This window comes from Cervus elaphus, chromosome 20 (genome assembly GCF_910594005.1).
Source record: "Cervus elaphus chromosome 20, mCerEla1.1, whole genome shotgun sequence".
Taxonomy (NCBI): Eukaryota; Metazoa; Chordata; class Mammalia; order Artiodactyla; family Cervidae; genus Cervus; species Cervus elaphus.
In genome coordinates, this window is record NC_057834.1 from 111,688,395 (window position 1) to 111,701,244 (window position 12,850).

Below are 12,850 nucleotides of genomic sequence, written 5' to 3' on the forward strand. Positions count from 1 at the left end.
AATGGTCTTTTCTTCACTGTAACAGATACATTTCTTTATAGGTCTGAAGGTCAAAGCTGAAGGGACTTTTTCCTCCCTCCAGGGAAATGACTTTTAAAACCAGAAAATCCTTCCTGACCCCTGTTCCTTCCTTGTTACAGCTGAGCATTACTTTAGCCCTTCTAGCCAGTATCATCGCTGCATCTTTATTGCTTCTCTTTGCAGTCACTTCACTCATGTCTGATGTTTTACAACAAAACTCAAAAAGTAACAGGGAGAATTTTGGAGTCATTTTGTGAGTCTTGAAAGAAATATTCTTCCTTTTTTATATCCCACTGCTCCCAGTAAAGAAATTCTGATGTACCGTTCCTTCATTTAGAATAATAATAACTTGCATTTACGTAGCACTTCTCCATTGACTGAGAGCTTTTGCAAATACTCTCTTAAAGTACCCGTGGCTGAAGGGGGGCAGTGGGAAGATCAAAGCCCCCGACATGACTCCAGGCAGGGGGGTGAGTTATATACTGCCACTAAAGGTGTTTTTCTATGCTATGCCCTTTCCTGCCAGGCAGCAAGGTGGGCTGACTGGGAATTATGTCTCCCTGCCAGGCTACACAGAAACTAAGCAAAGGGTAAGACAAGATCACCCACCTCTTACTCCCCTCCCACCCCCAGCTACCTCTACTGCTCCAACTGATTCCCTTTCCCTCTGCTTTTGACACTCTTAAAATTCCCAGTTCCATTGTTGTGTTCAGAAATTCTGACCTTTATTTCTTAACTTTATTTCTGTAGATTCTGCCAGGATACCCTTGGCTTCCTTGGTCCTCTTTTCCTTTGCTTCCTTTATACCTTCCACTGTCTACCCCCAACCCTTTCCCTCTTATTTCACTTCTTTTTTACTTTTCAATTAAAAAGTTTAAATGTACGCATCCAAAAAATATTACTAAACCAAAAAAAAAAATCATTTTTATTTGATCAGTGGTGTTTGCATATCCTTAAGTCATTATATGAAGTCCTCCTAGCACAGTGCCCAGCAGCCTTTCAGTAAATGTTGGTTTCCTTCCTCTTTCCTCTGCTTCACCTGTGAAGACACTAAAATTATTTGCACATACCTGAATGACCTCCACTTGACAAAACACGAAACTGAAAGTGAAAATAGCAAGGTGCCCTCAGCAGTCTCACAGTGATGTGACTGATTAGCACAGGAGGAAGTACTTTTTAAAGTGTCCACCCTTGTCAAAATTTTTACTTTGGTTCTAGATAAATGGCTAGGTCTGGAAAAACAAGGCAGATGAAAAATTGGGATATTCAGCTTTGAGATGTGAGAACTCAAGAAAGAATATGAAAGCTTTCTTTCAGATACTTATAGAATTGTTAGAGACATTTGATTCAACTTAGTTTTTATGTCTCGTAAGCAGTTGCGGTAAAGGCGTGTTTCAGTATCATAGATCACTGAACTTTGTAGGAAGACAATCTGACACAGAATGCACTGTCTCCTGAGTTCCTCATCACTGGAAACACCAGAAGACAACTCTTTTAACAAAAATGAATAAGGAGAGTTTAGGCACAGGTTTGCAGGCTAAACTAGTTGACCTCTACAGCTTCATCTAACATTCAGTCTTAGTTTGGATATACCATTAACTGCTACTTATGAAACCTCAGCTTCGTTATCAAACATTATCAGATATTTTCATTTTAATTGTTCACTATATTCTCTTGCCCCTTTTGTAAATGGAAAAGAGTAATTTAAAAATTTTCTTATAGCTTAGCAGCGTAATGTCATAGCATAGATATGATGGAATAAATAACATCTGTCTTATTTGCTGAACTCTAGAAAGGCTATATCAGAAATACCTTTCAGATTCCAAAAGATAATTTTCAGTGTCAAAAAAATAATCTAACTATAATTGACTCATAATGATACTTTCTAATATACCTGATTATTTACTAAAAGTTTTATATTTATATCCCAATGTTTGTAATCCTTTCAGAAGGTATCAGTTTGGACTTAAGCCTCAGAATTTTAGTTTCTGTCATTTTGCAACTTTTATGTCTTAGCAGAAATATCCTAGCTAGTCTTGCAAGTAGTTGCCCTTTAATGTATACCTTATTTCTCTGATCCTAAGATGCCAGTGATTGCACCATGCATCGCAGGGTTAATCCAGTATGCACAGCCTCACTGTGGCATGCTGCTTGCTATTATCCAGTGTAGTGCTTTGGACTTCTTTGAAATCGAGAGTATAGAATTTTGAGGCATGTTGAGAAATAGGGAGTTTTGTATCTGTCTTTTTTGTAAAACTCAAGCTGCTTTTTTCCTTCATTAAGTTGTGTATACTACAAGTTAAATAGTTCCTCTTGAATTAAGCTATAACTTTGGACAGAGAGACGTTTAATGCCAAATGATGCAACCCTTCACAGAGTATGAGTCTATCACACCAAATTCTCCTGGCTTTGGAAAATGCTTTAGTCTTAAGACCACTGGCAGTTTTCTTTGCTTTTAATTGAATTGATAGACATGATGGGCTAGTCAATACCACATCATAGTGTAATCCTTTGATAGCATTCAAGAAACAAATCAGTGATCTACATTTAAATTAAAAAGCCATCCTTGTTTGGTACTAACTATGCCATGTAAGAACAGAAATGATGGGTAGATGAACAGATACCTTTTTAAACAGCCAAGTTTGCACATCCCACATAAGGATAGCCATATCTAAACTTACTCCTGTGCCTAATGGCCAAAAAGTTTCTTTTATAGAATTGTTAAGAAGTATCACTGTCAGAAATGTTAAATTTTATAAAATTTGTATCTTAGAATCCAGGAAATATGGTATTTGCTGGTTGATTGGCTAATCTGTAGGAAAACCAATATTATTTTGGCAATAGCTGTCTCACATTTACGTATTTAGTAGTACAACAATTTTCTGCAAATGACATCAAAAGTATTTTTCTGCCCCTATAGGCATCTTTATCTGACAGAAAGACTTGAAGAAGCAAGAAGGCTTTTTTAAAAAATATAGTTTTTAAAGTAAATGCTAACTATTGTTCAGTTTTTAGGGAGTTACTTGATCAGTTGATTAATAATGTTAACATGACATTCTTACAGATTTTATAATGAAATCTCATAGTTTGAAAGATGTCATTTATTAAAAAACAGTTCTTTTTTTAAAGAGCAGTGCATGAACATTAGACTTTTCAGATATGTGCGTGAAGATCTGGATTGTCATGCACCAGTTTCAGAAATAACATATTTTAAAATGTTTTGAAAAATATAAATTATAAAGTGGCTGTAATAATTAATGAAAATAGAATTCTCTCTTCTAAAATTGTTTTAACTAGGAAATAAGCAGATCATGGATATTTTCTTTAATACTTAGACCACTCTTAATATCTTGATCATATCATTGGTATCTTGATCATATCATTACAGAAAACCATATTTTTATACCATTTTACTTATCAGCCACTTCTGTATTATCCAAGTTAAGCTTGTGCCATTAATTTATTTTATTATGTCAACATATCCTAGCAGCCTGTGCTACTTATAATCTATCCTCTGAAGTTGCTAATTCCTTGTTGTCTGTTTTTTGCTGATGTACCCCTGTACATTTACTGTCACTTCATATCCACTCCTGTTTGCAGTTCTTGGCTTTAGGATTGCATGCAGAATAAGAAGTTGGAGACTGAATTATGAGTGCATGGTGATAAACTATAAATGAGCAATGTGAAGAGAAAAATAATAGAATGTGTAACAGTAAAACCTAATTGACTTGGAACTTTTTTATAGCTACTAAATTTATTCTGCCATTTATTTCTAAATTAATGTAACTTCTTTTTAACTCTAGTCATCTCAGATTAACAATCCCCAGTTTGTATGGGTGGTACCAGCTTTGCGTCAGCTACATGAAATCACCCGCTCGTTCATAAAACAAACCTATCAAAAGCAAGACAAGGTAAGAGGATTGCTATATTTGATTATTATGCAGTTACTTGCATAACCTTTTATAATGACTAAACATCAAAAGATTGCTAAGTTTTATAGTGACTATTTGACAGTTTTATGGTTATTAATATAATTCATTTATATTTTTTAATGATCTTGAATTTAAGCATCATTCTGCTTTCATTTCTGTGGAGCTTTTCTTTTGGTATATCCCTAACTCATTTATTTTTTATTTCCTTAATTTACCGAAGTAAGCTAATTTTTAAAAGTTAGAATAGTATTGTAGGAATTTGAAAAGATTCGCAAGACTTGTTTTATTTGTGAAAAAATATCAGTTCGCTTAAGGAACTAGAGGCTCCTCAATGTAAGAGACTTGGGAAGAAAGATCTGGAAAAGTATGCAAGAAGTGAAATAGTGCTTTTGAAAGACTTATTTTTTAAAAAAATTATAAAAAACTCCTTTAGAAGCAGAAATTTAGCAGGGAAGTTTATTAATTCTATAGTAATTCCCTAGTAAGTGTACATATGAGATTGTTTTCATTTACTTTTATGTAGGAAATGTAAGTGAAAAAATTTTTATGTTTGCTGTTCCTCAACTGTATGCTCAAATAGAAGCTTGTGTTAAACTGACAAAGTAACTGCACATTCTCATACTTTTTTTTTTTTTATTGTTTTCACCAAGAGTATTATTCAAGACTTGAAGAAAAATTTTGAAATAGTGAAACTGGTAACAGGAAGCTTGATAGCTTGTCATCGGCTTGCAGCAGCCGTGGCTGGACCTGGAGGCTTAACTGGTTCAACACTAGTGGATGGCCGATATACCTACCGGGAGGTACCTGGCATTGTGCTGTTGTTTCATGACTTACAGCATCCATTTGACCTTTTTGCGTTTGAGCTATAAAAGTAATATTTGTTGGAAGGAACTCTAAAGAGGAAGCATGAGGTGTCTTTGTCATGATGGAACAGTTTTTAATCTTTAATAAAACCACCTTGAAGTAAAAGGTTAGAAAATTGATATTTGTGGGTATATCTTTCAGTAAATCACCTAACATAACTGCATATGTATGATATGGTATTAAAGATGAATATCTTTTGTGTTTGATCAAAAATACAATTGTCAGTTCTGTGGCTCATGGCCAAAGCTGTCAGTAATATTGTTTTCCAAAAATTAGAAAAATATCTTCACTCATCAGTTGTGTTCTGGTGTTTTACTCTGAGATTGCTTGGCATCTAAAGTCACCTGAGTTTGTAATAGACAAGTAGTTTCTGCTACATTGTCGCCTCGTAAATGGATTTCTCACATTTATTTACCCTAAGTTACAAGAGAAAGCATTAGGTAAAACTACTTTTTAATTTCAGTTGTTTTTTTTTTGTTTGTTTGTTTGTTTTTGTTTTGCTTTTACGGACGAATGCCTGGAGTTGACTAATTAGGATTATTTCTTTTTCCAGTATTTAGAGGCCCATCTTAAATTCCTGGCATTTTTCTTGCAAGAAGCTACTCTGTATTTGGGTTGGAATCGTGCCAAGGAAATCTGGGAGTGTCTTGTGACTGGCCAGGATGTCTGTGAATTAGATAGAGAGGTAAGAAGACGGCGTTACGGATGAAGTAAGACAAAAGTGTGACCTAATAAATAGTATTTTGCTTTATTGTATGTATCTCACGTTTTTGTGCATGTATCATATCTTCAATTCTAAACACTTTTCAGTTTACTAAGCATACATTTATAATAAGCTAGGAGCTGAGAGTGTTGAAAAGATATTTTATATATATGTGATATACACAAGCATGTGAGATCTTTGGTAATTTTGATAACCATTCTGCATAAAACCAAATTCAACTGAGTATAGCAAACTTAGTGTATTCTTTAGTTTTTTTTCCCTCCCATGAAACTAATTTTAAGTTAACCAGCAGAAACTTTGAGTTCCTATAATGATGTTGTACCCTAGAAACCCTAAAGAAAGAATTGCTGTCTAGACAGATCTGCAGTTGCACAGCTGAAAGTGGATTAAACCAGGAGCACTGCCCTGCTTCGATGCTTCCTAACGTGAAAATCACTATTTCCTCCTCTCATTTTGCAGAATAATGTGAGCTACATCATAGGGTTATTGGAAGGATTGAGTATGTGACAGTGCCTAGCACAGCGTAAGGCTTATTAATAAATGTCAGTGGAAAAACTGAAGTGTAGTGGTTCAGTAGAAAGTCCGAGTATGTATTTTCATTATCTAGAAGAAAGATTGCTGTAACTAACTGCTTCATTTAGTTCCAGAGTTCCAATGATTTTAGTTTGAGTAGTACTAAGGCATTATAAATTTCTGAAGAATTAAAAATCATTTGTCTTTGTTTTCCTCGTTTGGATTATGTATTTACCTGAAGTGGATTTTAGTTACAAGGTGATATTTGTCTTGATTCGCAGATGTGTTTTGAATGGTTTACAAAAGGGCAACATGATCTTGAGAGTGATGTTCAGCAGCAGCTCTTCAAGGAGAAAATTCTTAAATTGGAGTCATATGAAATCACTATGAATGGTAAGGAAAAACATTAAAATTGTTTTTTCAGTTCTTTAAATTTTTTTCTTTTCTTTCTCAGCCCACTGTGAGAAACAGCTTCACAGTTTGGTATATGCTTCTGGACTTCGCCTTATGCATATAAAGATATATCTATATAAACATGTTTATATAAACAGATGAATTTCTTTTTACATGAATGGTATTTTTAAATTACACAGCCTAATGGTTGTCAAACTGTTTTCATGAAATTACTTAGTACAAAAAGGATTCATCTAAGGTAAAAATTGGTCCAAGTATAGAAATCCTCTTTTCAGTTGTTTATTTTAATTGAAATTTTTCTTATTGATATGAATTTTGCATGCCGTAGAATTTATTTTTTTAAAGTGTACATGAAGTGTTTTTTGTATATTCACAAAGTTGTTCAACCTTCACCATTTTTAATCTCAGGACATTTTCATCACCCCAGAAAAAAACTATGTAGTAGTCACTCTCCATTCTCCCCTTTCCATAATCTCTCATCTGCTCGTCCTTGTAGGTTATTCTGATCTGGACATTTTAGGTAAATAGAACCATGCAGTATGTCACCTTTTGTATTTGGCTTCTTGATCATGCTGAGACATAATGTGGCCAAGGTTCACCCAGGTTTTTGCACGTGTCAAAACTTCAATCCATATGACTGGATAACACTTCATTGAATGGATATAACACATTGTGTGGATAGGCATCTGGGTTGTTACCACTTTTGGTTATTGTCAATAATACTGCTGTAAATGTCCATGTACAAATTTTCATCTACCTAGGAGTGAAATTGCTGTATGATATAATTAACATTTGAGGAATTGCCAATCTTTTTTGCAAAGTGGCTATACCATTTTATAATCCCACCAGCAGTATATGAGGTTTTGATTTCTCTACATCTTCTCTAATAATTATAAACTGTCATTTTTATTTTAGCCATCCTAGTGGTTTTGAGATGGAATCTCATGGCCTTTGATATGCATTTCCCTGATGACTAAGGATATTCTTGGGCTCTTTGGTCACGTAGATATCCCCTTTGAAAAGATGTCTATTAAAATCTTTCTCATCTTTAAATTGGGTGATTTGCCCTTTTAGTTTTGAGTTTTAAGGGTTGTTTTATATATTCTACATACTCACTCCTTATCAAATAATGTGATTTACAAACATTTTGTCCTGTTCTGTGGATTGGCTTTTCATTTTCACAATAGTCCTTTGAAGCACAAAAGCTTTTAGTTTTGATGAAGTTCATTTATTTTTTTGTCATTATTGTTGCTTGTTTTTGATACCATATCTAAGAGACTATTGCCTAATTGACGGTCTTGAAGATTTGTGCCTGTTTTGTCCTGAAAGTTTTATAGTTTTACCTCTTGATATACTTTGTCTTTTCATTGATTATCTGTGGTACCAAGAGTACATGAATTTATCTGACATTCTATAATTTCAGGTTTTAACTTATTTAAGACTTTTTTTGAAAATGTGAATCTGTGTGATCATCGATTAAAAAGACAAGGAGCTCAGTTGGTAAGTAGCATTGTTTTCAAGTCTAGTTAATTTGGATAATCTAGTAAAACTTGATATTCAGCAAAAAAAAAATGTGTTCTAATTGAGAGAAGACATGAGGTTTTTTAAAAAGAATGGACTCCTCCTTGACTGCAGTCTCCTGCATCATTCAGAGAGCTCCTCAGAGTGTGAGAGCATTCCCCTTCCCATACAGGTGACTTCTCAGATCCCTCTCTGCTTTTTCCTGATCTGTGAGAGCCAGTGGCCTCCTGTGGCTGGGTGAATGCAGAGTAGGGATAGTTCTAGCCCAGCTTCTAACCTCTCAGATCCAACAGTTCACAGTTACCTGAGAATGTACCAAAATCTTCAATTTTAGGGTCTCAGCGGCAAGGATTTGGGGGAAATTTTTTAAGAACAGACAAAGAAGCAGGAAAATGAGAATCTGTAGAATGTATACAGCTATGTTTATATTTACGTGAATAGCTTTAAAAAGGTGAAAAATAACTCTTTTTCCAGGTCTGTTTCATTCATGACCTGACTTCCTAGAATTTTTACAAGATCTTGTAAGCCCTCGATCTTGCCATTTCTAACTGAGCCTTGAAAAGCCCAGATTGAGCCCTGAGGATTAGTAACCGCCTCTAGCTTGACTCCCTTTCCTTTGAAAAGCTCCTGCAGGGGTGCCCATGTTATTCCTGTATGTGTCTGCCTCAGTGCCCCATCTGGGCAGAGTGGCAACTCAAGTTTAGGATAACGTCTGGAGAAAAATCTCCTTATCTGTCCTGATTCCATGGAAGTTGCCCAGTGTTTCTGTTGTTGGCTGGTTTTTGTTTTCAAAAATTATTATATAAAACTGTTGTTTTGTATAATATTGTTCTCAAGTGTAGCTTGGTTTCTGTAGCCTTAATTCATAGTGAACTGTAAGAAGTATGGATTAACAATGTAGCAGAAAATAATTGTATTTTTGTGACCTTGATGTGCTATAATTTTTTTTCTTTTGAACAGTATGTAGAAAAACTGGAATTGATAGGAATGGATTTCATTTGGAAAATAGCCATGGAATCACCTGATGAAGAAATTGCTAATGAGGCTATTCAGTTAATTATAAACTACAGTTACATTAATCTAAATCCTAGGTTAAAGAAGGTAAGTAAGGAGAAAAGGTGCTGATACACAAAAAGTAATGTATTTTTAATTGATAAGTTGGCATACCTGAAAGTTGAGCTTCTTTATTTTGAAATTTTATCCTTAATAATGATTACAACTAAATGGTAGACTCATTACTTTCCATTTACCTCTTACCTTTTAGGATTCTGTATCATTACACAAGAAATTCATTGCTGATTGCTACACAAGATTAGAAGTAAGTAGCAAATTTTATTTAACCTTTTTTTGAAATAAAATGCTTTGAGTTTTTTTTCCATTTGTAATTTTGTATTTTGAGATCATGTATAGTTCTGATATTTGTGGCTGGATCCTATTGGAAGAATTTGCCAGCAGTATCATATTGTTGGCACAGGGAACAGGCATTTGCCTTGATGCCCACAATATAGAAATAAACGTAACTTTATGGGAAATCATTCCTTCTCCCTCCACCATCTCCCTTTCCTGTTTCACCTACCCTGGCACACCTCACTCCCCACCTCCTTTTGGGGTATAAAACTGTCTTCTGTACATTCCACATTTCAATAGATTCTTTTTCTCCTTTTTTGGTCCAGAAATTTTATATGCACACTTGCTTCTTTTCCCATCATTCCTCATATGTCATTTCATTTGTATCATAAATGCTGTTAAAAAGCCACAGCAACACACTCAGTAGTAGGCGGTATTGGTTGTCTTTGTCCACTAGTAGCTTGTGACGTAATACTATCTCATGTGTATTTCCAGTGCCTTATTTCTAGCATGATGGTTAAAGTATTAAGCATTCATCTTTTCACTCCTAATTTGGGCTTGTTGAAGTTTAATACCTAATAAAGGGTGTTCCAAAAGCATAAAATGCTACTGCCCTCAAATGTTAAAAAGTTAAATTTTCTGGTAATGAATCTATGCTGGCGATGAATCTGTACAGGAGTTCCCAGGTTGTGACTTACATCCAAATACGTGATCATCAAAACACTAAGTAAGATACTGTGTAAGTAATAACATGTGTAAAACAGTCGTTCTCAGTTGGAGATTATTTGACCTCCCAGGGGACATTGGCAGTGTCTGGAGACCTTCTGGTTGTCACTAGACAGGTCCTGCCGGTACCTGGTGGCCAGTGGGTGGTGAGTACAAGTCAGAAATGCCACTAAACGTCCTACAAAGTCCAAGACAGTCAGTCTTCCATGACAAAACAGCTTCCAGCCCAAAATGTCAGCAGAGCTGATGTTGAGAAATCCTGATGTAGAATGATCTCTCGTTACGTAGGCGGCCAGTTCAGCACTTGGTGGCCCCACTCTGACGCACGCTGTGACCAGAGCAACAAAAATGCTGACAGCCACTGCCATGCCGACTGTAGCCACGTCAGTCCAGTCCCCTTACAGGTGAGCGGCTACGGGAGTGACAGCGAGTACACAACACGCAGAGACGAGTCAGCCTAAAAGCAAAGTTGGGATCTTTTTTCTTCCCTTGGAGACCTCTCAGTTAATTAGTCATCTCATTTTATTTCACATATTTTTCAAATAGTCATATCCTTGAAAATTATATATTCCCTGTTATATATTTTATCATTGGATTCGTTTTACTTTAACTCTGTGTAATATGAGTAGCCTACTCTTTATGACTGAACCAAGATATAGTCTTTGTATGAAGAATAATTTTTTCAGATTTGAAAGATTTACTTAGACATAACTTTTTGAACAGACAAATCATGACACTAACAGTGCAAGCAAAATGAAGTGGCATATTGATTAACATTGTACATTATGATATAATCATAGTTAAAATGTTACGTACTTAAAATTACTTTTCAAATAATTGTGTTAAAAGTTTGAATTGACACCTCTAAGTCACATTGCTGTGTTGAGTGTTTTCAGATGTTGTCAGTGAAATTTGAGTTCAGCATTTTCTGTACTTCTTTGGCATAGTAAGGAGAATAGATGAATATGTAGAAACTTAAATTGAAGCAGCTAAAATGCTTCCGTGGGAGTTTAACAAGTCATTACTGGTGAGCAGCCCCAGATCAGTGGTGCTCAGAGGAGCTCCCTCTCTGTGTCTTATTCTGCTGCCCTCCAGTGGTCGGTGCCCATAGAGTCTCTCCTTCGGGAATCACTTTATGTGTTTCTTTCTCTTTATTTATAGTTGGGGATGTTCCTTTTCTTTTTAAAGCCTTTAAAGCACTTTATAGCAAAGTGATTTAGTTATATGTGTATATTTTTTCCATATTATTTTCCATTACAGGTTATTGCAAGATATTGAGTATAACTCCCTGTGCTAACCAACTCTTTTTTAAAGTGAAATTTCCAGTACTGCTAATCAGCATGCCTGAGATTTAGAAATACACCTATATGAAGTATTTTTCCGGAATATCAAGTGTTTGAGGGCACTTGGATTTTCATCTGTCAGTGTTAACACATGTAGTGTTTAATAAAGTGTGGAGCTGTCACTGTATAAGCTGCTGAATATTGGAGTCCTCTTATTTCAGACGATATGCAAGATTCCTTAACTCTGACCTAAAGAGACCTCAGGTCTCATTTTCAGAGTCTGAGAGCTCCACACTTCCTTGCTATGTGTTTTCTCTTCCAAAGATGATTCTTTCTTTTGATGTGTGTTGATTTCTTAACTATTTTGAAAATCCTTGGGATACCATATTCTGCATATGTTTTTTATACAGGATAGTCACATAAACCAGATGAACTTTTTTTTTTTGCGGGGGGTGGGGGGCCTTTTTCTTCTGACTCATTCATAAGCTAATTAAACAGCAATTCTCATTTGTGGCATACTAAATGATTTGCATTTGTCTTCTAAATTTCAGGCAGTTCAGAACTTTGTCAGGTTCTGTGTGTTTACAGAATTATATGGCATATTTTAGTTGTAAGATTATGAGATTCAAACTCACTGTTCATTCTTGGTGAATTGATAAACATATTAGCCTGCAGACCCAGAAGAAGCGCAGGCCTTCTATTTGTGGAACAACTGTTTTAAATAAAAAAGACAAAGAAAGAAAAGGACAGAAAAGGAAATGTGGGGCAGGGCCAGCTTCTGCCCTGTTATTCCATCTGTATGTGACAGCTGTGACCGGCTTGAACCATTTCCCCCTTGAGTAAAAGGGAAGTTTAATTTTGCAGATTTCAGTGAGGGCTAAATGTGATTGTGGTTTTGGTGAAAGAGACTGAAATTCAGCTCATGTCAGCAGTTCATTTCAAGTATGTTCAAAAAATGTTTTTTAATTCATAGATCCACTAAACTTGTAATAATTGAGCGATTACTGCTTCTGGCAGAACGTTACGTGATCACTATAGAGGTAAGCCTCTCTTCTTTGTAAAACAACTTTATCATCCTATACTTAGTCTCAGTCTGTTAGGAGTGTATTTTTGCAGCATTTAACTGTGGCACTGTGCTGTTTGTTTGACTTGCTGTGTCTTTTTCAAGGATTTTTACTCTGTTCCCCGAACTATTCTACCTCATGGTGCCTCATTCCATGGACATCTTTTAACTCTTAACGTTACTTATGAGTCTACCAAAGATACCTTCACTGTAGAGGTAGGTTTACATTAAGTTCTGAAGCCATTTCCATATTGTCTTGTTATTTTCATATGAACATCATTGATTAAGATAGCAGTTTGAATGACTATTCTAAAAGCTGTTTAGTAAACATTTAGAGTAAAGATCTGAAGTGATAGGAAGTTGATAGAGTATAAGCAGATACATAAGTAAGTACATGATATCAGGTGATAATGAGTGTTATAAACATTTAAGAAGAATACCA

At 35.3% G+C, this 12,850-nt stretch overlaps 1 protein-coding gene across 3 annotated transcripts in view; it reads left to right on the forward strand.

Moving 5' to 3' along the window:
* Positions 1-12,850, forward strand: part of USP24 (ubiquitin specific peptidase 24) — a 136,385-nt gene that overhangs the window by 52,446 nt on the left and 71,089 nt on the right. For all 3 annotated transcript variants that reach the window (XM_043875796.1, XM_043875798.1, XM_043875797.1), the window contains exons 17-26: positions 3,825-3,932; positions 4,604-4,753; positions 5,371-5,502; positions 6,336-6,447; positions 7,892-7,968; positions 8,950-9,090; positions 9,254-9,307; positions 10,351-10,466; positions 12,319-12,385; positions 12,514-12,624. In XM_043875796.1, the coding sequence (XP_043731731.1) occupies positions 3,825-3,932; positions 4,604-4,753; positions 5,371-5,502; positions 6,336-6,447; positions 7,892-7,968; positions 8,950-9,090; positions 9,254-9,307; positions 10,351-10,466; positions 12,319-12,385; positions 12,514-12,624 (1,068 nt within the window). The remainder of the gene's footprint in view (positions 1-3,824; positions 3,933-4,603; positions 4,754-5,370; positions 5,503-6,335; positions 6,448-7,891; positions 7,969-8,949; positions 9,091-9,253; positions 9,308-10,350; positions 10,467-12,318; positions 12,386-12,513; positions 12,625-12,850) is intronic.